Source organism: Carassius gibelio, chromosome B5, assembly GCF_023724105.1.
Source record: "Carassius gibelio isolate Cgi1373 ecotype wild population from Czech Republic chromosome B5, carGib1.2-hapl.c, whole genome shotgun sequence".
Taxonomy (NCBI): domain Eukaryota; kingdom Metazoa; phylum Chordata; class Actinopteri; order Cypriniformes; family Cyprinidae; genus Carassius; species Carassius gibelio.
In genome coordinates this window covers 20,478,735-20,501,796 of record NC_068400.1, presented here as the reverse complement: position 1 = coordinate 20,501,796, position 23,062 = coordinate 20,478,735, and the positions used below count along the sequence as shown (strand labels likewise).

Here is a 23,062-nt window from a genome sequence, read left to right as displayed (position 1 = left end):
TCCAAATAAATAAATAAAACTAATAAAAAAAAAGTATTCCCATATTTTGATACTTTTCTTGGTTCTGTTATATATTTAGTAAATAATATAAATTTCCGAGGTCTGCAGTATTCACAAGTTACAAGCAGCATACTGAGCTGCCAAATGATATAATACATTTGCACATTTTGTCTCCTACAAACGACTGTAGGTAAATATCCAGTTAAATATTTTACGGAGACATAGAGCGATACTGATTGCCTCAGTAAAAAGGCTACACTGTTCCATAGTAGCACTACAGTAATTAAACAGTCCTTTGTTTAGCACCCCCCCCCCCCCTTCCCTGTTGATGAACAATAAAATTATCCTTTATCAATCTCGGTTTCAGTGTACACCTGCTAACAATGGATGGTTCTGTGGTAAACTATGAAATACTGCTGGCATTACAAACGGTGAATTGAGCAGGAAGCTAAAGCACTTGTGCAAGGCTACCTCAAGAAGCATCCACAAGTGCCCTCAGTGTGGCATTTACAATGGCACCTGTGGTCTCAGCTGTAAGAACAAGGCATGTGGAACCATCTTCAGCGATGGGGACCATGGAACAGGGCATTTAAAGAAAGGTGCATGTGAAGTGGTTCGAGCTGTGATAGACAGTGGAGGTGGCTGGGTTGGAGGTCCGCAAGTGTTCTCTGTGCGTCAATGGGGACGTGGCTCTGAACAACGAGGCTTTGTTTGAGTTATTCCTCAGCTATTACTACCTCAGATGGAACCCTGACCTGTGTCAACCTCGGTTGCTGTTACATGCCCTCTTGCCAGCAGAAGGAAAGGGAGTTTACAGTTGAAGGTGGCCATCAGCAAGTATCGCAATCATCCCAAAGTCCCTGTAGCCATGTGAAGCAAGCCTTGGAGTGTCAGACCCATGCAACACCTCTGCCACTCAAAAGCTCTGTGCTGGAGACCATAGTGGCCATTTTACAAGACAATAAAGAGTTATGGGGGCTGGTTACTGAGACACTGGGACCTATGGTGCAGAGGGTCTCTGTAGCAGAAATGAGTCGAATCAGACAAATCAAAGAGTCTATCAGAGCTGTGTGCATTGAAACGAGAGCCGAACTCCTCAGGAAGTCATAAATCAGTTCTAGTGCCACAAGAACCAAGCAAGATAACCAACCAACCAACTTGTTCACACAACAGCTTTCAACATTAACACCAATAGAACAATTATTGACAATTTTAATTCGAAGAAGAGATTGTCAAATTTATTGTTCGTGATTGGAATGCAACACTGGACATCACATGTAAACCCAGGAGATCAAGTTAAATACTTGCATTGACTTCCCCCCCCCAGCCAGTGAAACCAGACTGAAATTCCTAAGGGGGAAGGGCTTTAAACCTCTGTCTTCACAGAACATCCCTTTGCCAGAGAATGGCAAAGAAACTGCTTTTTATACATTATATATGGACCAGAATGAACTCAAAAAGACTTCTAAATGAATCGTTCCATTGCTTAACTCCATATTCATTTACGTGTAACCCACACATTTGACTATCATGTATAATCACTTATTGTGTATGTCTTTTGATAACTATAGGATACATAGTCATGTCTAGTATCGACATAATCAAATTTTCTTGCTTGATATTGTTCTGACAATCATTTATTTGTAAAATATATCATAATCATGTTATAGGAATCATGTCCAAAATTAGACCCTGTGAGGCAAGAACCACATGCTTGGTAAGATAAACAATGATTTATGATACCCCAGACCCCAGGACCATAACTGATTGGTCAAGGCAACATTTGAGGGGTGGCCAACAAGGAAGTTTAAATACTTTGGACCCCATGAAATTTTGCTTTTAGTTCTAGCATTGCTTGTGCTATCAGTCATGCCTTGCTTTTAGTCTGCTTTTAGTCCCTAGCTGCTGCTATTAGCCATGTCGGCTTTTAGTCTGCTTTTAGTTCCAGCCTTGCTCGTGCCATCAGTCATGCCTTCTCTTAGCTTGTAGCTTTGCTACCTAGCTTTAGCTTGTAGCATCTAGCCTTGCGGTTAGTCATCATTGTTCTTTGAGCGCGGTTCCTGCGTGCTTCGGCCTGCCTGCTGCTACTATGCCACAATGAAAAGGAACACAACCTAGTCTCGTCAAACTTTATTTCTTTTCTTTTCCGTTTGAGAGTTTCGTGTTCTGAGTTAAGTTTTGTAACGTCAAGTCTCCGACGCCTGACCTCGGATGCCCGTTCAACTTCGACCAGCGCACACGACTCTGCACTTTGAGCCAACGCCCAACAACCACAGGCTTCCCAAGACGTCACTTCACTACTGAACTTCCAGCCAATCAGCGACACCGGGATACCCCTTTCAACGGGAGTCCCTTTCACAGGAAACTAAGGCAACGTATCCCCAGATATTTGTTGTGCTGGTGTATCTAATATAATTTTAGTCACATTGAGGAACTCAATGCGAGCGCTAATTACGTGATTGAAGGTTGTTCATGTCTATGCAATTTAACGTATTGCTGTAAACTTGGGATTCCATATTTCCATTCTCTTAAACTCATCTTTCCTTAACTTTCGACCTTCCTGCAACTTGTGTGAATGTGTGTGTGCGTGCGTTTATGTGTTAGATTAGTTTATATGTCTTAGATTTATCTAATAAAGCCTTATTCATATTGAAAAGAGAAGTATCTTGTGTTTTGTGCTTACAAGTTAATGTCTTAAACTGCCGATCTTGTTACTGTGCTAATTGATAGTGTTTTCACTATAGTTTGGATATTAGTATCCAGCGCAGATTTGATGTTAAATGGCTTGTTTACTGAACCGCAGGCGCGTCTCCGTGAACAGCCGTGAAACAGTGATTCTGTTCAAATTCCCTTTAAAATCTTAAATGATTCCCTTTGAGCTAAATTGACCTGTTTCCCTTACATCTCTAAAGGGACCCTAATAGTGAAGTACCAGCCAGGTGAAGCCCACCCTCTGGGACTGCTTCATCTGATAGTGACCATATCTGGTGTTAAAGACAAGACTATGGGTCTGGCTCCCTTTCACTGTGCATGTTACGTAACTAATACCAAGGGGGATTTGGGGGTGAGAACTGGGGGTCAGTCAAATATCAACATAGGAGAAAAATCCCTCCAGCATAGTTTACCTGAGCGCTGCCTCCATTTCTATGCTTGCGTTTGTGACTTTACAAGTGATGAAAAGCTGACCTCTGAGTTTTCAGCTTTTCTCAACTACAACATTAATGGTAAGTCCACCATTTAGGTCCTAGGTCTTGAACCCTGCTTCTGGATACCCACTCTCCTGTAAAAATTGATTTCCAATCTGCTTTAGCTCACCTGGATATTTGATATTTCAAGTGATCTAGAAGAGCTTGATTATGTGGTTCTGGTGTGTTTGATTAGGGTTGTAGCTTAACTATGCAGGACAGTGAGTCCCCAGGAAACATAGGATTTAGGTTGGCTCCTTATGTCAGGCCTGAGCTACATTGGTCTCAGAGGGCCGCTGTCCTGCAGAGTTTAGTTCCAACCCCATTAAAAACACACAAACCAGCTAATGGCTGCATCCAGGAAAACTGAAAAATGCTGCGCTGCGGAGGATGCATTCCAAGGTAGAAGGAATTAAGTCACGTCCAAATGCAATGTTAGCTTCAGTTCCTGTCTCCTGAGATGCCTTCATCTGTCCGATTTTGGAGGCAGCATAGATGTATTCTTCACTGCCTTTGATATGCCACAATTCTGTGCATTCCATTCCATGATAGTTAAGCTAAAAAATAAAGATGGCGTCTGAAAGTTGTGGCCGGTTGTCGGTTTGTGTGTTAAAGTATGTTTTTGATCAACGTTTTCCCCTTTTGATGTCATTTCTAGTGAGAAATTAATATTGTAGTAATGAAATATGCATTTAGTTATCACCAAAGCTCTCCATATTTTGCTGTAGATAATTAAACCATTACTCTGTCTGAAATCTTTTTCATGAGGTGCCCTCGTGCCAAAGTTTTCGGATGCAGCCAATGTCTTCAAGATCACTAGAAAACTATAGACAATTGTGTTTGATTAGGGTTGGAGGTAAACTCTGCAGGATACTGGCCCTTCAGGACCAAAGTTGCCCAGCCCTGTCTTATGTGCACATACTGTAAGCTTCCTTCCAAAACCTAGTGCAGTGGTTCTCAATTTCAGTCCTGAACATTTTGTATGCTTATCTAAAACACCTGATTCAGATCATCAGCGTATTAGGAGAGATCTCCATGAACTGAACTGAATGTGACAGATCAGAGAGAAATACAAATCCACTGTCCAAATACCCACACTTGCAATCTTGGCCCCTTTAGAAGACGTGTGCGCGACAAGAAGTATGTGCGCAAGACTGTCCCAAGTTCTTAAAAACACCAAAGCGCAGTGCCCTTAACACACACTAAATCCACACGATCTTGAATACTGCTCCAGAGCATTCTGGTATTCAAGGCTTAGTGTATCCCATCATGCATCATGTTCTGGAAATAAGTTGCGAAACTTTTTGCTAAGATCGCGAGAGGTCATGGAAACTTATTCAATGTAAGTTAAATATTAATAATAATTAGATATTACATATAATTGGTAGTAAAACAAAGTGCTATACATTTTATTTGTACAAAGGTGAGTATTTAAAAGTTTATTTTAAAATGAACACACTATAAGTGTTTTTACAACAGTATACTTTAATTTCATGAGTGTCTGCAGGACTATTAGGAGAGGTGGAGGTGTAACTGTTCCATTCAAAGATGTCTTTCAGTGCAAGCAAGTGTCATTTGGTCAGTACTTGTCTTTTGAATATCTAGGGATTGTGCTGAAAGGTGCTCCACACATTATAGGCCTCCAAAATACTCTCCAGTCTTTGTTGAAGAGGTCACAGAAATGTTATCAATGATTTCCTCAGAGTTTGACTGATTTGCTATTGCAGGGGATTTTAATATTCACATAGAAAATGCAGAAAACAAAACTACGAAAGAAATGATAATGGTTCTAAACACTTTTGACTTAACTCAGCATGTGCATGGACCCACACACAAAGGAGGACACACTCTGGATTTAATCATCAGTAGGGGTCTAAACATTTCATCCATTGTTATTAAGGACGTAGCACTATCTGATCTCTTCTGTATTTTCTTTGATATATTGATCTCTGCTACCACTGAATCTAGACCTGTCTCTGTCAGAAGGAGATGCATAAACGAGAACACAAGTATACTATTTATGGAGGCTATACCTTTAACAGCAAGCATTTCTGCAGACTCTGTTGATATTCTCCTTGATTCCTTCAACTCAAAAGTTAAGAATGTTATTGATGATATTGCACCAATAATAGTCAATAAGAAAACAAGCAGACAGAAATCAGTTTGGAGAAGATCAGCAGCAGTTCAGACTATCAAAAGACAATGCAGAAAAGCCGAGCGGATGTGGCGGAAGACAAAATTTGAAATTCACTATAGCATCTATAAAGACAGCCTTCATGCTTTTAATGTGAAACTAGCCACAGCTAGACAACATTTCTTCTCAAACCTTATAAACAGTAACTTAAATAACACTCGTACTCTTTTTGCCACTGTTGAGAAACTGACAAATCCCCCAAGTCAGATTCCCAGTGAAATTCTCTCAGACAGCAAATGCAATGAGTTAGCTTCCTTCTTTTCTGAAAAGATCATCAATATCAGGAAGGCGATTTGGCACATCCTCAAGCAATGCACAGGTCAGACAGATTTGGCCACAATATCAAAAATATACTATTATGTCTACTTTTGAAGGAACTGATGGCAACATTTTTTCAAAAGTGTGCTTAATTGTTTAGAAGCAGATCTCTTAGAAGTGGAGAATGCCTCATTTTTTTCTGGGACATTTCCAAACTCCCTGAAAACTGCAGTTGTTAAACCCTCCTGAAAAAGAGCAATCCTGATAACACAATTTTGAGCAATTTCAGACCAATATCTTATCTTCCTTTTATAGGCAAAATATAGAAAAAGTAGTTTTTAATCAGCTAAACAAATAATTAAACTCAAATGGACACCTGGACAATTTTCAATCTGGTTTCCGGCTGCATCACATCACAGAGACAGCATTCATTAAGATAAATGATATTCACTTAAATTCTTACTCTGGCAAAATATCGGTGCTGGTATTGCTAGATCCCACAAGGGTCAATACTTGCACCGCTCTTGTTTAGCCTGTATATGCTCCCACTAAGTCATATAATGAGAAAGAACCCAATTGCCTATCACAGCTATGCTGATGATACCCAGTTTTACCTAGCCTTAACTGCAAATAACCACAGCCCAATTGACTCCCTCTGCCAATTTATTGGTGAAATTCAATTCAATTCAATTCAATTCAAGTTTATTTGTATAGCGCTTTTCACAAAACAAATCGTTACAAAGCAACTTTACAGAAAATTATGTTTCTACAATATTTAGTAGTAGCTAGTAGTTTGTGCACATTTGACAGGATTTTAGAAAAAATAAAAATAATAATAATAATACAAGACGTAGTCAGCTAGACGATGAACTATCAATATTATTAATTAAGTTATTATATGATTCAGTCACACATTTAGCAATAATTGTTAGTTCTGTTTGTTGATTCAGGGTTAGCATCATCTGGGGTCCTCTGAGGGTCAGCATCATCTCTTCTCAGGTGTTCTGGAACCAGACTGGAGCTTGTGTAAATCCTAGTTACCACGGGATGTAAATCCCGTGGTGAAACATAGAAACAAAATACAGACATCATTAGCATAGCTGCTGATCCAACAAAGTAAAATAAGTTTAACCCAAGCTAATGAATAAAAATGCACCTTTGATCAGATGCAACTACACTCACAATTAAAAAGATACATTATTCAAATGCTTGGCGAAAGAGATGTGTTTTTAATCTAGATTTAAACAGAGAGAGTGTGTCTGAACCCCGAACATTATCAGGAAGGCTATTACAGAGTTTGGGAGCCAAATGTGAGAAAGCTCTACCTCCTTTAGTGGACTTTGCTATCCTAGGAACGACCAAAAGTCCAGTGCTTTGTGACCTTAGGGTGCGTGATGGGTTGTAACGTGGTAGAAGGCTAGTTAGGTACGCTGGAGCTAAACCATGTAGGGCCTTATAGGTAAGTAATGGTAATTTGTAACTGATACGGAACTTAATAGGTAGCCAGTGCAGAGACTGTAAAATTGGGGTAATATGATCATATTTTCTTGACCTCGTAAGGACTCTAGCTGCTGCATTTTGTACTACCTGTAGCTTGTTTATTGATGAAGCAGGACAACCACCTAGAAGTGCATTACAATAGTCCAGTCTAGAGGTCATAAATGCATGAACTAGCTTTTCTGCATCAGAAACAGATAACATGTTTCGTAGCTTGGCAATGTTTCTAAGATGGAAGAATGCAGTTTTTGTAACATTGAAAATTGCTGTCTAATATAACACCCAGATTTCTGACTGTAGAGGAAATAACAGTACATCTGTCTAGTTGCAGATTGTAATCTACAAGATTCTGTGTAGTGTTTTTTGGTCCAATAATTAGTATCTCTGTCTTACCCGAATTTAATGGGAGAAAATTATTTGTCATCCAATCTTTTACATTTTTAACACACTCTGTTAGCTTAGATAATTGGGAAGTTTCATCTGGTCTCGTTGAGATATATAGCTGAGTATCATCAGCATAACAGTGGAAGCTAATTCCATATTTTCTAATAATATTAACAAGGGGCAACATGTATATTGAAAATAGAAGGGGACCTAGCACGGATCCTTGTGGCACTCCATATTTTACTGATGATAAATGAGATGACTCCCCATTTAAGTAAACAAAATGGTAGCGATCGGACTTGTCATGATCTATGGTGTCGAATGCAGCACTAAGATCAAGTAAGACTAGAAATGAGATGCAGCCTTGGTCTGACCCAAGGAGCAGGTCATTTGTAATTTTAACAAGTTTCTGTGCTATGGTGGGGCCTGAAACCTGACTGAAATTCTTCATACAGATCATTTTTATGCAGGAAGGTGCTCAATTCAGCAGACACAACTTTTTCTAAAATTTTAGACATAAATGGAAGATTTGAAATAGGCCTATAATTTGCCAGTACACTAGGATCTAGTTTTGGTTTCTTAATAAGAGGCTTGATAACCGCCAGCTTGAATGGTTTTGGGACGTGTCCTAAAGATAACGACGAGTTTATGATATTGAGAAGCGGTTCTTCGGCTACAGGTAACAGCTCTTTCAGTAATTTAGTGGGTACAGGATCTAATAAACATGTTGTTGGTTTAGATACAGTGATAAGTTTATTTAGTTCTTCCTGTCCTATGGTTGTAAAGCACTGCAGTTTATCTTTGGGTGCGATGGATGAAACTGAAGTGTTAGATGCTGTAGAATCTACATTCGCTATTGTATTTCTAATGTTATCTATTTTATCAGTGAAGAAATTCATAAAGTCATTACTATTTAACGTTGGTGGAATATTTGAATCAGGTGGCGTCTGGTAATTTGTTAACTTAGCCACTGTGCTAAATAAAAACCTTGGATTGTTTTGGTTATTTTCAATGAGTTTGTGTATATGCTCTGCCCTAGCAGTTTTTAGAGCCTGTCTATAGCTGGACATACTGTTTTTCCATGCAATTCTAAAAACTTCTAAGTTAGTTTTTCTCCATTTGTGTTCAAGACTACGAGTTACTTTCTTGAGAGAGTGAGTATTACTGTTATACCACGGTACAGTACGTTTTTCTCTAACTTTTTTCAATTTGATTGGGGCAACAGCTTCTAATGTATTAGAGAAAATAGTGCCCATGTTGTCAGTAATTTCGTCTAATTCATGTGTATTTTTGGGTACAAATATCAGTTGAGATAGATCAGGCAGGTTATTTGCGAATCTTTCTTTGGTGGCTGGAACAATAGTTCTTCCCAGACGGTATCGCTGCGACATATAGTTAATATCAGTTATATGCAGCATGCACGATATAAGGAAATGGTCTGTAATATCATCACTTTGAGGTACAATATCTATAGCAGTAAGATCGATTCCATGCGATATAATTAAATCTAGTGTATGATTAAAACGATGAGTGGGCCCGGTGACATTTTGCTTGACTCCAAAGGAGTTTATTAGGTCAGTAAACGCAAGTCCTAATGTATCATTTGCATTATCAACGTGAATATTAAAATCTCCCATGATTAGCGCCTTATCAACTGTAACTAGAAGGTCCGAGAGGAAATCTGCAAATTCTTTCAGGAATTCTGTATACGGCCCTGGTGGTCTATACACAGTAGCCAGAGCAAGAGATACATTAGATTTCTTTTGCATGTCTGACAGAGTAACATTTAGCAGAAGTATTTCAAATGAGTTAAACATGTATCCTGTTTTCTGGGTAACATTGAGAATATCACTATATATTGTTGCAACACCCCCGCCACGACCAGTCTGACGGGGCTCATGCTTATAACAGTAGTTTGGTGGAGTAGACTCATTTAGACCAATATAATCATTTGGTTTTAGCCAGGTTTCAGTCAAGCAGAGTATATCAAAACTATTATCTGTGATCATTTCATTTACAATAACTGCTTTTGGTGTGAGTGATCTAATATTTATGAGCCCAAACTTTAAAAATTGTTTTTGTTCATTTACTTTACATTTTTCTGATTTAATTATGATAAGATTTTTTCTAGATCCTACATTATATTTATATTTATATTTTGACCTCACTATTCGGGGAACAGACACAGTCTTAATAGGTTTTACAGCGCAAGTACTTTTAGCATTTAAGCGGGTGGAACAAAACTCATCATAATGGTTATTTGAGAATTGTCTTACTAGTCACATGGAGCGAAGTGTCCTGGAGATGTTGTCAGAGAGAAGCTCCGCTCCAATTCTGCTGGGGTGTAATCCATCAGCGCGAAACAGTCTAGGACGCTCCCAGAAAAGATTCCAGTTATTAACAAATAGCAGTTTCTGTTCTTTACACCATGACAACAACCATTCATTTAAAGCAAAAAGTCTACTGAACCTTTCGTGTCCTCGTCGATACGTGGGCAGTGGTCCTGACACGACGATCGTTGCCGCCGGCGTCGTGCTGCGAACCGTCTCGATCAGGCTCCTGAAGTCCCTCTTCAGCGTCTCCGTCTGCCGCAGCGTGGTGTCGTTAACCCCGGCGTGAAGCACGACCGCTCTGGGGCTCTCGTCGTCCTTCAGGATCGCGGGTATCTGCGCAGAAACATCGAGAACACGAGCACCAGGCAAACAATGAGTGTGCACTTTACCTTCGGCTAACGTAGCACTTACGTGTCGGACGATGGAGTCTCCGATGATCACAGCGTCGCGTCCTGTCTCGCGGAGGGGAGCGAAGCGGTTCTGGAGGGAGATCTCGAAGGCAGGAGGGGGAGAAGTCGTCGCCCGGGACCCGGCTCGTGTCCTCCGCTGTGGATGCACCCAGGGTCCGTGGTGTCCCGGCGTCGCAGTGAAGGACATCTGGGAAGATCGCGTCCTTTGTGCACCGGCCCTGCGCAGAGAAACACACGGAGTAGACGTGGTGGGACTGTTAACAGCACGCTGTATACTTACCCCGGACTTGTGAGCGTCAGCCCGGGATGATTCCAGCGTGGCTCTCCGCTCTCTCAGCTGGGCCTGCCTCTGTTCCAGGTCGCGAATCTGCTTCCCCACGGCCTCGAGCTCGAGCTGCACAGAGTGGAGACATTCATCCGCCATTAAAGCAAGTAACAGTGAGTACAGCAGTGGTAATGTGTGTGAATAGAGTATTAGCAATGTAAGCGCAGTTAGCATCAACCACGCTTGCTGATGCTAACTGGCTAAAAGCTAATAGCGGACCCGGGAGATCAAAATAAAACTAGTGATAGCGAGTCGCTCTGATTGTTTTTGTTGTAAAATACAATAGAGGATATATTCACGCGTTATATAAACGGAAACGATGATGTATAAAATTGATTTTAAAGTTAAAAATAGTCAATGAAAAGAATATAGTGACGGAGCTCAAACGCAGTACAGCCGTCAACAACAAAATTAAAGGGTTAGTTCACCCAATAATCAAAATTATATCATTAATAACTCACCCTCACGTCGTTCCAAACCAGTGAGACCTCTGTTTATCTTCGGAACACAGTTTAAGATATTTTAGATTTAGTCCCGAGAGCTGACTCAAGAAGGACTGAGTCAGTCTTTTGTTCGTTATCTGGCTCGGCTCGGTGTTCATCTTCAGTTCTCTCTTCACAGCAGTTCAGTTCAGGATATTGGTTTGTTTGAACTCAGAGGGAGTGTCAGCCACATTAAAAATTGAACAGCTTAAGTCCTTTGTGGATTAATTATAGACAGTAAAAGAAATGGACACAGCGACCCCATTGGAACTCAATTGAGACAAGTGAAGCCCATTTTTAGCGTTTTTTAGCACTTCCGTTTCTGACGCGCAGACTCAAACGAAGCTTGACGACGTCAGCAACCTGTCTGACAGATGTAAATCTTCTAAGTGGCTGTGCGTGCAAACTGCCATCATTAATCTTGCAGAGACGGCGAGCTTGAGCGGGGAATTCTTTGGCGTGAGTGAGCAGGAGTAAGTATTCTGATTAATTATCTTGTATAGTATTTTAAAATGTAACGCCAGTACGCCATATTAAGTTAATTGCCTGCGAGCTTCTCCTCCTGTCTGTACGGTAATGCGACAGAGAGCCGAGTGGTTATGACGCAATCGTTAGCCTATTTTTTACAAAAACTGTTTATACGGGGCCATAATGTAACATAGAAGGTAATGGAGCCCTTTATACATTGTCGTGTATCTTTAGAAATAAATAATGGACAAACGGACTCTTTAAACGCCTCAGATGTAAAGTTATTCGCTGTCAAAGTGACGCCAAAATGAATGGGAGTCAATGGGAATGCTAACGCAAGTGAAGTTCTGCTAAACGATGGCAGCCCCCACCCGACTTCAACTTCCGGTCGAGTTCCTTGCCCCCTGGGATTAATGTGTATTAGAGATGCGAACCGTTTCAAACTATTCAGTTCGATTTGGTGAACTGGTTCAAAAAGATCCAGTTACATCGAATGATTTGTTTGCGAACCGGATATCATACACTGCTTAGTTTTGAGCTCTCTCACAACAGACACGGAAGAGAAGACAATGCTGAATAAAGTTATAGTTTTTGCTATTTTTGGACCAAAATGCATTTTCGTTGCTTCAAAAAATTCTAACTGACCCTCTGATGTCACATGGACTACTTTGATGATGTTTTTCTTACCTTTCTGGACATGGACAGTAGACTGTACACAAAGTTTCAATGGAGGGACTGAGAGCTCTCGGACCAAATGTATAATATCTTAAACTGTGTTCCAAAGATAAACGGAGGTCTCACGGGTTTGGAACGACATGAGGGTAAGTTATTAATTACATAATTTTTATTATTGGGTGAACTAACCCTTTAATAGTTGGATGTGCCAGAACTTTCTTCAGTTAAACAAGGAAAAAATATGAAGTTTTCAAGGTGAATGCATAGCTTGACTCTAGGGGTCAAACAACTAAAAATCAAGTCAGGAATCTTGGTGTGATTCTGGAGACAGACCTTAGTTTCAGTAGTCATGTCAAAGCAGTAACTAAATAAGCATACTATCATCTAAAAAACATTGCAAGAATTGTTTCCAATCAAGACTTGTAGAAACTTGTTCATGCCTTTATCACCAGCACGGTGGACTATTGTAATGGGCTCCTCACCGGCCTCTCCAAAAAAGACCATTAGACAACTGCAGCTCATCCAGAACGCTTCTGCCAGAATTCTGACTAGAACCAGAAAATCTGAGCATAACACACCAGTCCTCAGGTCCTTAGACCGGTTTCCAGTTACATTTAGGATTGATTTTTAAGTACTTTTACTCATTTATAAATCACTCAATGACCTAGGACCAAAATAAATTGCAGATATGTTCACTGAGTATAAACCTAACAGAGCACTCAGATCAATAGGATCGAGTCAGTTAGAAATACCAAGGGTTCACACAAAACAAGGGGAGTCCGGCTTTAGTTACTATGCCACCTGCATTTGGAATTAACTTCCAGAAGAAATCAGATGTGCTAAAACACTAATCACATTTAAATCTAGACTCAAAACTAATCTGTTTAGCTGTGCATTTATTGAATGAGCACTGTGCGATGTCTGAACCGACAATGCACTGTATTTTACATATTCACTGTATTTTATGTAAAATCTTTTTCTATTTTTAACTATTTTAAAATCATTTTAAATAAGTCAATTTGTAAATTATTTCCAAAGTTTTCTAGTTCAGTCCTTCAGAGGCTTGTAGGCTAGCCTCCCAAGGATCCTTCCGATTGAGATGGCCTTCAGGGATGTTTGATGACGTGACAGCCAAGATATGCAACCTTCGGAAGATGCAGTATTCCATTTGAGATGCACTAAACATGTGCAGAGCAGTGGGTCAGCGGGACCAGAATGGCCAATGACCATCAATGAGAACCAGTAACCTCAGCCTAATTTCTGTCTACTGCAGTGGTTTCCAATCCTGTTACTGAAAGGCATGTTCCTGAAGTTGCAATAAACGCACCTGAACCAGCTAATCAAGGTCTTCAGACGTAGTAGAAATGTCCAGTCAGGTATCTGGAAGCTGGTTAAAGCTAAACTATGCAGGATGTTGGAACTGCAAGAGAAGGTTTGGACACCCCTAGTTCAGTGGTTCCCAATCCTTGTCATGGGGACCCACTGCTCTGAACATTTTGTGTGTCTCTTTTATCTGGAAAACTAAGGCTATGTCCACACGAAGCTAGAGATTTCCCTATCCTATCTTTTTTTTTTTTTTTTTTTTACCTTGTCTCAAGGAATATCTGCATCTACGCAAAACCGACATACTAGGATGTAATATAAATGCCAGACCAGTACCTGGTGCTGAAATTCTGCCACAGAGATGCACTAAAAAGAAGACTTGGACTATGCGTGTAAACCTTGTGCGCTGTATACAAACAAACATGGAACAATACATTTATTAATCTGTTAATGTAAGTTAATAAAAAGACAATCATTTAGTGTTTGTTCATGTTTTTGTTTCTGTTACGTGACGTAGTGGTGACATTACATTTACATTTAGTCATTTAGCAGACGCTTTTATCCTCAGCAACTTACAAATGAGGACAATGGAAGCAATCAAAATAAACAAAGTGTTGGAGGTCTTTTTTGCTTTTGTTAATTGTACAATAAATGAAAAGAAATCAGATAGAATACAAAAAGATTAGAGAGCTAGATAGTTTTTTTTTTAAGAAAACAAGCAGCATATAAATAGAGTGCAAGTCTAAAAGGGACAAGTGTGTGTGTTTTTTTAAAGAATAAAATTAGAATAGAGGGTGCTAGAGTTAGAGGGTCAAATTAAGATGGAAGAGATGTGTTTTAAGATGATTCTCGAAGATGGCTAAGCTGCTTGGCTTGAGTTGGGCAGGTCATTCCACCAGGAGGGAACATTTAATTTAAAAGTCTGTAAAAGTGACTGTGTTTTTTTGGTATGTCACAATCAATTGTAAAGGTTTGATAGAACTGGCTGGAAGATCTGCCAAGAAAGCACTGCAATAGTCCAGCCTGGACAGAACAAGAGCTTAAACAAGGAGTTGTGCAGCATGTTCCGAAAGAAAAAGCCTGATCTTCTTGATGTTGAATAAAATAAAGTAAATCTGCAGGACCAGACAGTTTTAGCAAAGTGATCTGAGAAAGCCAGCTGATCATCAATCATAACTCCAAGGTTTCTGGCTGTTTTTGAAGGAGTTATGGTTGATGTGCCTAACTGGATGGTGACATTGTGATGAAACGATAGGTTTGCTTGAACCACATGCAGTTCTGTCTTTGCAAGGTTGAGATGAAGGTGATGGTCCTTCATTCAGCAAGAGAAGTCTGTTAGACAAGCTGAGATGGAGCAGCTATCATCAGATCATCAGGATGGAATGAGAGGTAGAGTTGAGTGTCATCAGAATAGCAGTGGTATGAAAAGCCATGTTTCTGAATGACAGAGCCTAATGATGACAAATGGACAGAGAAGAGAAGTGGTCCAAGAATTGAGCCCTGAGGCACCCCAGTAGTTAGATATTGTGACTTGGACACCTCACCCCTCCAAGATACTTTAAAGGACCTATCTGATAGGTAAAACTCAAACCACTGGAGTGTGGTTCCTGAGATGCCCTTTGCCAATAGGGTTGACAGGAGAATCTGGTGGTTAACCTTGTCAAAAGCAGCAGACAGATCATGTAAGATAAGTACTGAAGATTTGGATTCCACTCTTGTCAGTCTTAGGGCTTCAGCAACTGAGAGCAAGGCAGTCTCAGTTGAATGTCCACTTCTGAAGCCAGATTGGTTGCTGTCAAGGAGGTTGTTCTGTGTGAGAAAGGCAGTCACTTAGTTTAACACAGCACATTTGCGATGAAAGGAAGAAGGGAAACCGGTCTGTAGTTCTCTAAAAGAGTTGGGTTGAGGGTGGGTTTCATAAGTAGTGGAGTTATATGAGCCTGTCTTAATGTTGAGGGAAAAACACCAATGTGGAGGGATGTGTTAATGATGTGAGTGAGTGCAGGAAACGGCTTGAAAGAGATGAGATGGAATAGAATCAAGCGGACAAGTAGAAGGATGATTAGAATGGACAACTAGGGGCGAGACGTGGGCTGATGACGTCATCGTTTCAGAAAATATACGGATTCCCTGTCCAGATGAAAATGAAAAGGAAGCGTTTTCAGATTTATCCACCCTGGGACCGGGTTTAAAAAAATATCGGTTTCACTCTCCCAAAACACAGAATTCGTGTTGACGAAACGCCTATACGATACAAAATTTATGCATATACAGCGAAGCATGTCTCCGTGTAGTTGGGGCCTCAGTTCAGTTCATCTAGCTCTCTCCTAATGAGCTGAATATCTGAATCAGGTGAGTTAAATAAGCAAGACATACAAAATGTGCACAGCAGTGGGTCCCCAGAACTGGAGTTGAGAACCAAGTCCACAGCCTAAAATAGGCAGCTATTCTCTAAGGGCCCATCCACACAGAGACACGATTAGCTTACTTAAACATTTTGTATCGGTGATAAAAAAGACAGGATAGTGAAAGTTCAGGCTTTGTGTGGATGTAGCCTAAGCCAACTCAGCTATGGGAAGGTTACCATTCTGCAGAGTTTGGCTCCAACCCTAATCACAAACACATGAACCAGCTAATAAAGGATTGACTACGCTGCTGGCTGCACCCAAAAGTGTCAGAAAGCTCTACAAAGAAAGCTATTTGTGCAGCACAAAATATTGCTCCTGAAGTGCACAGGAAACTTGACTGAATAGTTTCCAACAGATTTTGATGTTACCATGATGCCAGCCTAACAACATTATGTAATAAAATTAAAAATGCATAGTACACAAATATATTTTCATATTTTACATTTGAATTTGAAGTTCAAATTTTTCTATGTATCAGAGTGAGAGATGACTGTGAGAATTATTATGCATGTCCAGGACTACAGGAGAGGGCAGATGCTACAACGCTCGTCTCAGCAGCACACTGAGACTCAAATTTAAAGCTCGTGGATAGGCCTCACAGAATGTATGACCTCGGACCTACTGCACAAAGGTGTACACTTTTTTCAAGTACTCTCAGTGGAAAGAAGCGAAAATCAGCTTGAAGTGCTAATTAGCATATTCATGATGTTGTTTGATTGTATTTTCGTTCTATCTAATATGAACCCTTTACATCCATTTGTTTCTGTCCTACTCTCTGTGTTCTCTGTATTTTAATACATACAGCAAAATTCTGATAATTCTGACAATGAAATTAGCATGAAAAGCTAAAATCCTGATTTATAACTGCAGTGTCATCTGACAAAATCACCACAGACATAAGTTAAAAACAAAGGATGTGCTGTTATTTCGGCTGTATTTACATATAAAATGATCAGTCATAGAGAAAGTTAAAAGTGACAAAATGTCTTATTTTTCTTACACAGTCTATGTGAGGGTTACAATCCACTACAATAATGTTTTATTTCAGTTAGCGATGTTCAGGCTTAAACATTTCGGTAGCACTTTATTTTACAGTCCTGTTCCTCATGTACATACTATGTACTTATTATAGTAATTACAATAACTATGTAATAACTAGGTACTTACCCTAAACCTACCCTTAAATTGGCTGAAGTGCTCTGGACCTGTTCATAATGCAGTTTTTGTAATTCATTTTGGGATAATTCCAACATGAAAAATCATGTATGTGGTAATATTTGTCAAGCTAAGCTGACAGTGTTACATCAACTACAAAAAAATGACACAAGATTCACCAAAATATTTAATAACCAGACACACAAAGAAGCCAGGAATTTGATGGATATTTCAATTTTGAGGAAAACTGAGCTTTCTGTGGGCCTCAAAATGAATCTTTTCGGAGTCTCTTCTTTTCCACCCACTGAAATCTGTTGGTGATATCTAAATGCTGCTGTAATGTGACCATCTTCTCTGTAATCTGTTTTCCTCTTTTCTTCTTTTGGCTCTGTGGACCTGTCACTGTTTCACACAGCTTCCTTTGTGTGCTCCACATTTCTTCTGGCTGTCAAAGATACTTCTGCTCCCACCCTAAACCAGCGCAAGCCCACTCACAGAAAAACCTCCAGCTCTACTGGGCTTAGGAACCCAGGTCCTGCCAGATACTTCCTCTTTCCTTACATTTGCTTTTATTCTTATTTGACTTTATTTCTGAGTGTCTTTCCATGCTCTCATTGTTCTTTAGTACAGATACAAAACATTTATTGGTTGATTTTGAGAGATTTACAATCAAATTACCCATTTAAGTTTGAAAATATAAATGATGTACACATGGCTTTCATTATTGTAGTTTGTTGATTTTGATGTGTGTTGTGAGGTTGGGTGAATTAAACAGGAAGTAGCCAGCTGGTGGATGAGACACATGTGTCACTGGGTTTCCAGCAGTAGTTGGCGAGTGTTACCGAGAGGATCCATGAGACGATGCACTTTCAGTTTGATGGTAAGAGAGTATTAGCCTTTCAAAAACATGTCCAGGTCACATTTCACCTCAGATCAAAAGAAAAATATATTTTAATTAAAGATTATAAAGCCTGTTTGGTACACTCAAATCATATACGAAAGATTGTACTTCCTTGTTCAGTGCACCATCATAAAGTTATGAATTATAAGTGGGAGACTTAAACTTATAAGAAAATATACTTTTTAAAATGTATTAAATTAGTGTAAAAAATAACTAATCTGTAAAATGTAGCAAAATTTGGTAAAACTATTTGTAAATCGTATTTAAAAAATAAATAAATAAATAAAAAAACATATAAAACTTGAGAAATTTGTAAAGTTAAAAAGACAGTGTCTTTTTGGGTTCTTTAGTATGCAAGATTTCAAATACATGTACATATATTTATATTTCTAAAGTTTCCTACTTTTCTACCTTTTGATCAGATGAGATTTAATATTGAAGGTCATTCTGTGAACAGGAAAACCTGAGCCGCTGGTGTTCCACATCCCTCAGGCTTTTTTCAATGCATTAGACTAGAGCAGCGTTTATGATTGGGCTCAAAGAAGAGACGACTACCCAACCACACCACCAGTGAGTAGAATATCTAATCTAGCCATCTAACCTTACATTCATCATGCACTAACCATCTCATCTGATGATTATAAATATAGTTACACCTTGTTTGAATATTTTGTAATGTGTGTGTTTTTAGCATTTGTGCATAATGACGCTTTGCCTCTGGGGCTCTTTCTCTAAATACACCTGGCACATTACCAACTTAATGCATGCGAAGCACATCTTTGATACCCCAGAGATGTGTACTCGTTTGCTGCCTGATGTGCCAGATCTTCACTAATGGCCATAGCATATGTGTGTCTAAATGATGGTGCTCTGTTTGAGCAGTTACCTCTAGAACTCAATCAGAGTTTTGTGAAGAACAGTGACGGTTTCTATTCACCGCATCACTGTTGGGAAACCTCCTCATGATCCTGGTTCAGACACCTGCCACCATTCATTCACCAATAAGGCTCTGGCCATCAGACCACTGGAGCTAGGTACCCTCCTTAGAATGGGTAATTGCATCTATTTACATAGTGTGAAGTCAGATTTACAACCACATCTCCTATCAGTTCTCATCCCCAGCTGGACCCGAAGTGATTCCACTGGCTGAAAGAACTGTTCTTTTAGAAAGAAAAAAAATTAAAGAGTGTTCTAGATTCCTGATTTCACATTCTAAAATATTGCTTGTTGTTGAATATAGTTTTAACATAAATATGTATAGGTAAATAAATATTTTACCACTCCGACACATCAATGCATCCGCAGTGTTGGGAAGGTTACTTCGTAAATGTAATAGCCTAGGATACAGATTACAAGTTACACTATTTCAAATTAATAATAAGTAGTGTAAATACACTAGTTTTCTAAAATACTTAAAGGGTTAATTCACCCAAAAATGAATTACTCCAGAAATTAATCACCCTTCATCCTAGGTGTATATGACTTTCTTCATTCAGACAAATCCAGTCAGAGTTATATAAAAAAAAATGTATTTGATCTTTTAAGCTGTTTAATGCCCCTAAGTGGGTGTTGCATGCATCAGTTCAAAAGAAGTGAAATAAAAAGTGCCTATCCATAAAAAAAGTGTCTAACATGGCTCCGGGGAGTGAACAATGTCTACCTGTAGCGAATCCATGCTTTTTTTTTAAAGAAAAATATCCATATTCAAAACGTAGTAATCACTTTAATGTAGCTTCTGCTCACTGTTGTACATGGAAGCAGCTCCGGATGGATGACGTATGACCTCGGCTTTGCGCATGCGCCGCTCAGAAGTGACAATCACGAAAGCACAGTGAATAGATTTAAAAAAAAAAAAAAATAATAAAAACCAATCACAAATTTTAAGTACAAAATGAGGATTTGTAAAGAAGATTGTTGGAGGATTTCGATATATGCCAAAAGGAGACAGGTTTTCCTTTGCTAAAGTAAGAAACTTAGCTTCCTTTGCTCCTGTTAACAAACATTGGTTTTTACAAGACTCAGCTGACCTCATACTTCATCCACCCGGAGCTGTTTCCTTGTATAACTGGCGGCGCAAGCTACATTAAAGTGATTATTACTTTTTGAATATGAATATTTTTCATACAAAAACGCATTGATTCGTTACAGGAGAATTTTGTTCACTCCCTGGAGCCGTGTGAGATCCTTTTTTAAATGAATTGGCGCTTTTTATTTAACTTCTTTTGGACTGATACATGCAACACCCACTGAATGACATTAAACAGCTTGAAAGATCAAAGACCATTTTTAATTAACTCTGACTGGATTCGTCTGAAAGAAGGAAGTCATATACACCTACGATGACTTGAGGGTGAGTAATTTATGGACTAATTTTCATTTTTGTTTGAACTAACCCTTTAATAGAATACATAATAACATGTGGCAGGACTATAATGGGGAAATAGCCTGTTCACAAAGAGGAATTAGTTATTGACAAATCATTCAATGAACAGAATGGATTAGTAAATCATGCACACAATGTACTTAAAACGAGGTAACAAATTAGTAAACCATGCTCACGAAAGTGATGGATTTTATGAAAAAGTTATGAGATAACAAAATCAAACATTTTCATTAAAAGTGAAGTGCTAAATTATAAATGATTTAAAGAGGTTATTTCTTAAGCTCCACTTTTGACTGCCCTTGAGATACTTCCTGTATTTATGTGTCCATCACAGACATACCTAGAACTAGACCTTGCACACATTGGTACACCCGGATGAAAAAACGAGAACTAAATGCACACACCAGAACACACACATACATATACTTGCACGCACATGCAATTCGACAATTACAGTTCTCCATTGGTCATAATGTTCCCTTATAAGGAAAATCTAAAACAATTCCACATTTTATTGCACTTTAGATAAGAACGAGAAACTGGTGCTACTCAGGAAAATGTTCAATTTCAGAAACAGTTTTAACAGTTGCATGACAACACTGGACATACAAAGGTAAAATACTTATAATACAAGTGTACAAAAAAATCATACAGGGTTAGATGTTTTATGCTGTACAATAATATGACATAGTCATTATTTCACCATTTCTTGTTTTCAGAAATCATGTGCATTGAAATATTTCTGTGTTTACATGTAAAAGATTGAGAGGACGCTGTATTTAGACTGATTCATTAAAAAGAAAAATACCTAACTACATTATTTTGTGAGACTCAGAATGACCATGCTATTCTCTGCTGTTAACCTCAACCTTTCCATAGTCAAGTTTTCTTTTTATATTCAAAGCAATAGCAGCAACTATGAACACGTCATGAGTTTAATGAAAAGCTAATAAATAATGAAATGATAAAAAAAATCAAAATAAAAGACTTACTAACAAAATGAAATATTTTATTTGTTTACCTGCATGTCATGTTACCATTAACACCAGAGAACCTTGAACATGCAATATGGTAATAATTACAATATTTATTTTAAAATCTCTTGGGTACTTCAATTAAATATATTAGGTGAAAGAGGTTCAGATGACTGAAAAGTGCCTGCGTTACATGTAAACATGAAATAACATGAATTTGTGCATTTTAACGTGTCTGAAAGAAAAAAGCCTTCCAAAGACAGCAATACACAGTTAAATCTGAGTGATGATACATATAAAAATTATTCTGTTCATAGTAGTTGATGCCATGTTAAAACACTTCTTAAAAACTGAAATGATTTTTTGTAAATCCAGATGCTGAATAATGACTGATCTGTGTGTGAATGTCCACAAAACTGGAAGACCCTCTGAGTGTATTTATTTTAGAAAGGACAATGTAAATGATGAAAAAGAGGATTATAGGGAGAATCACTAAAAAGTAGAGTCTGATTATGAGTTTTTTAAAATGTAATTTAATTACAAGTACTTAATTTTTGGAATCTGATTACGTAATCTAGATATAATCACTTCCTACCCAGATCTGGTCGTGTACCAACTTCTTTGAACTGGAAAGCTGAATCACTGAAAACGTCGAAGAGAAAGCTAATAACTCATCTCTTCCAGATTTTCATCAATGCTGCATCACAAAGAACAGTTTAAAACCTTACAAATTTTGGTTTCTTAAACATTCAATTGATTTTAAGGCTTAAATGTATAAGTCATATGAAGTTGCAAACTAGTGGACGAGACTTGGAGATACTATAATTTCTTTCACACAAAGGATGACAAAAAACCAACTTTGTTTTATTACCAAATAAGTCTCTCCAATGTATTAGAGGCACACTTTTGTAGCTGTCAGCCATTGGTGGACAAACCACTGTTCCAGGCTGTGGGAAGAGCACGAGAAACAATGGACACAATCTCTACATTGACAGAAGGAAAAATATACTCAGAGTAGATAAAACTACAAGTGAGTTTGAATTGGAACGGTTCTCCCCAAATGAAAATTTGGTGTGAAATTTCCATAAGGCCATTAAAAATGCACAGGAGTTTGTTTCTTAATTACAACAGATTTAGAGAAATTTAGCTGTATATCACTCGCTCACCAATGGATGATCTGCAGTCAATGGGTGCCTTCAGAAGGAGATTCCAAACAGCTGATAAAAACATCACAAACACTTAAACAAGTAATTCACACGACTTCGTAATTCACGTTTGCGTCTTTGTACAGATATCAAAAGGATCTCAGCATAAGGAACAAGTGGATAGTTTATTTATAATGGCACCAGAGGATTGATCGGAGCATTTCGTTTTGTAAACGAGGCACAATGTGATGGAGAGTTCACAAAGAAATATTTGTTGAAAGATAAAAGAAGCGGTAAAATCTGACTGCAGCTGCATCACATACCGTAAGTCAATGATTTAATAATGCTTTGTCTGGAAATGACCATTTTATTTTGTTTATGTTGTCAAAACACATGCAATAGCGAGGGGGCGTTGATACTGTTTCCTATGCAGTGATGTTAGCCAATCATAACAGTGGCTGATTACTGAGGAGCCTTAAAGGACACACCCCTTAAAAAACAAGTCATTTTAGAGAGAGGCTCAGAATGAGAGTTGAAAATAATTTAAAAAAATGTGTGCGCA

The 23,062-nt window shown here is 38.6% G+C and overlaps 1 protein-coding gene and 1 pseudogene across 2 annotated transcripts; one reads left to right on the top strand and one right to left on the bottom strand.

The window, feature by feature from the left end:
• The first annotated feature begins 387 nt into the window (after nucleotides 1-387).
• On the top strand, nucleotides 388-19,148 carry LOC127958173 (uncharacterized protein C2orf42-like; annotated as a pseudogene).
• On the bottom strand, nucleotides 6,375-10,727 carry LOC127957177 (uncharacterized). 2 transcript variants are annotated; one of them, XM_052555585.1, is made up of 2 exons: nucleotides 9,795-10,727; nucleotides 6,375-6,670 (listed from the first exon to the last, which is right to left on the bottom strand). In XM_052555585.1, the coding sequence occupies exon 1, from the start codon at nucleotides 10,683-10,685 to the stop codon at nucleotides 9,798-9,800; it is 888 nt and encodes a 295-aa protein (XP_052411545.1). In that variant the 5' UTR covers nucleotides 10,686-10,727; the 3' UTR covers nucleotides 6,375-6,670; nucleotides 9,795-9,797. The 2 variants fall into 2 exon arrangements, with proteins under 2 accessions (XP_052411545.1, XP_052411546.1); XM_052555586.1 differs by lacking the exon at nucleotides 6,375-6,670 and having other exon boundaries at nucleotides 7,934-10,184; nucleotides 10,263-10,727.
• Nucleotides 19,149-23,062: the final 3,914 nt, after the last annotated feature.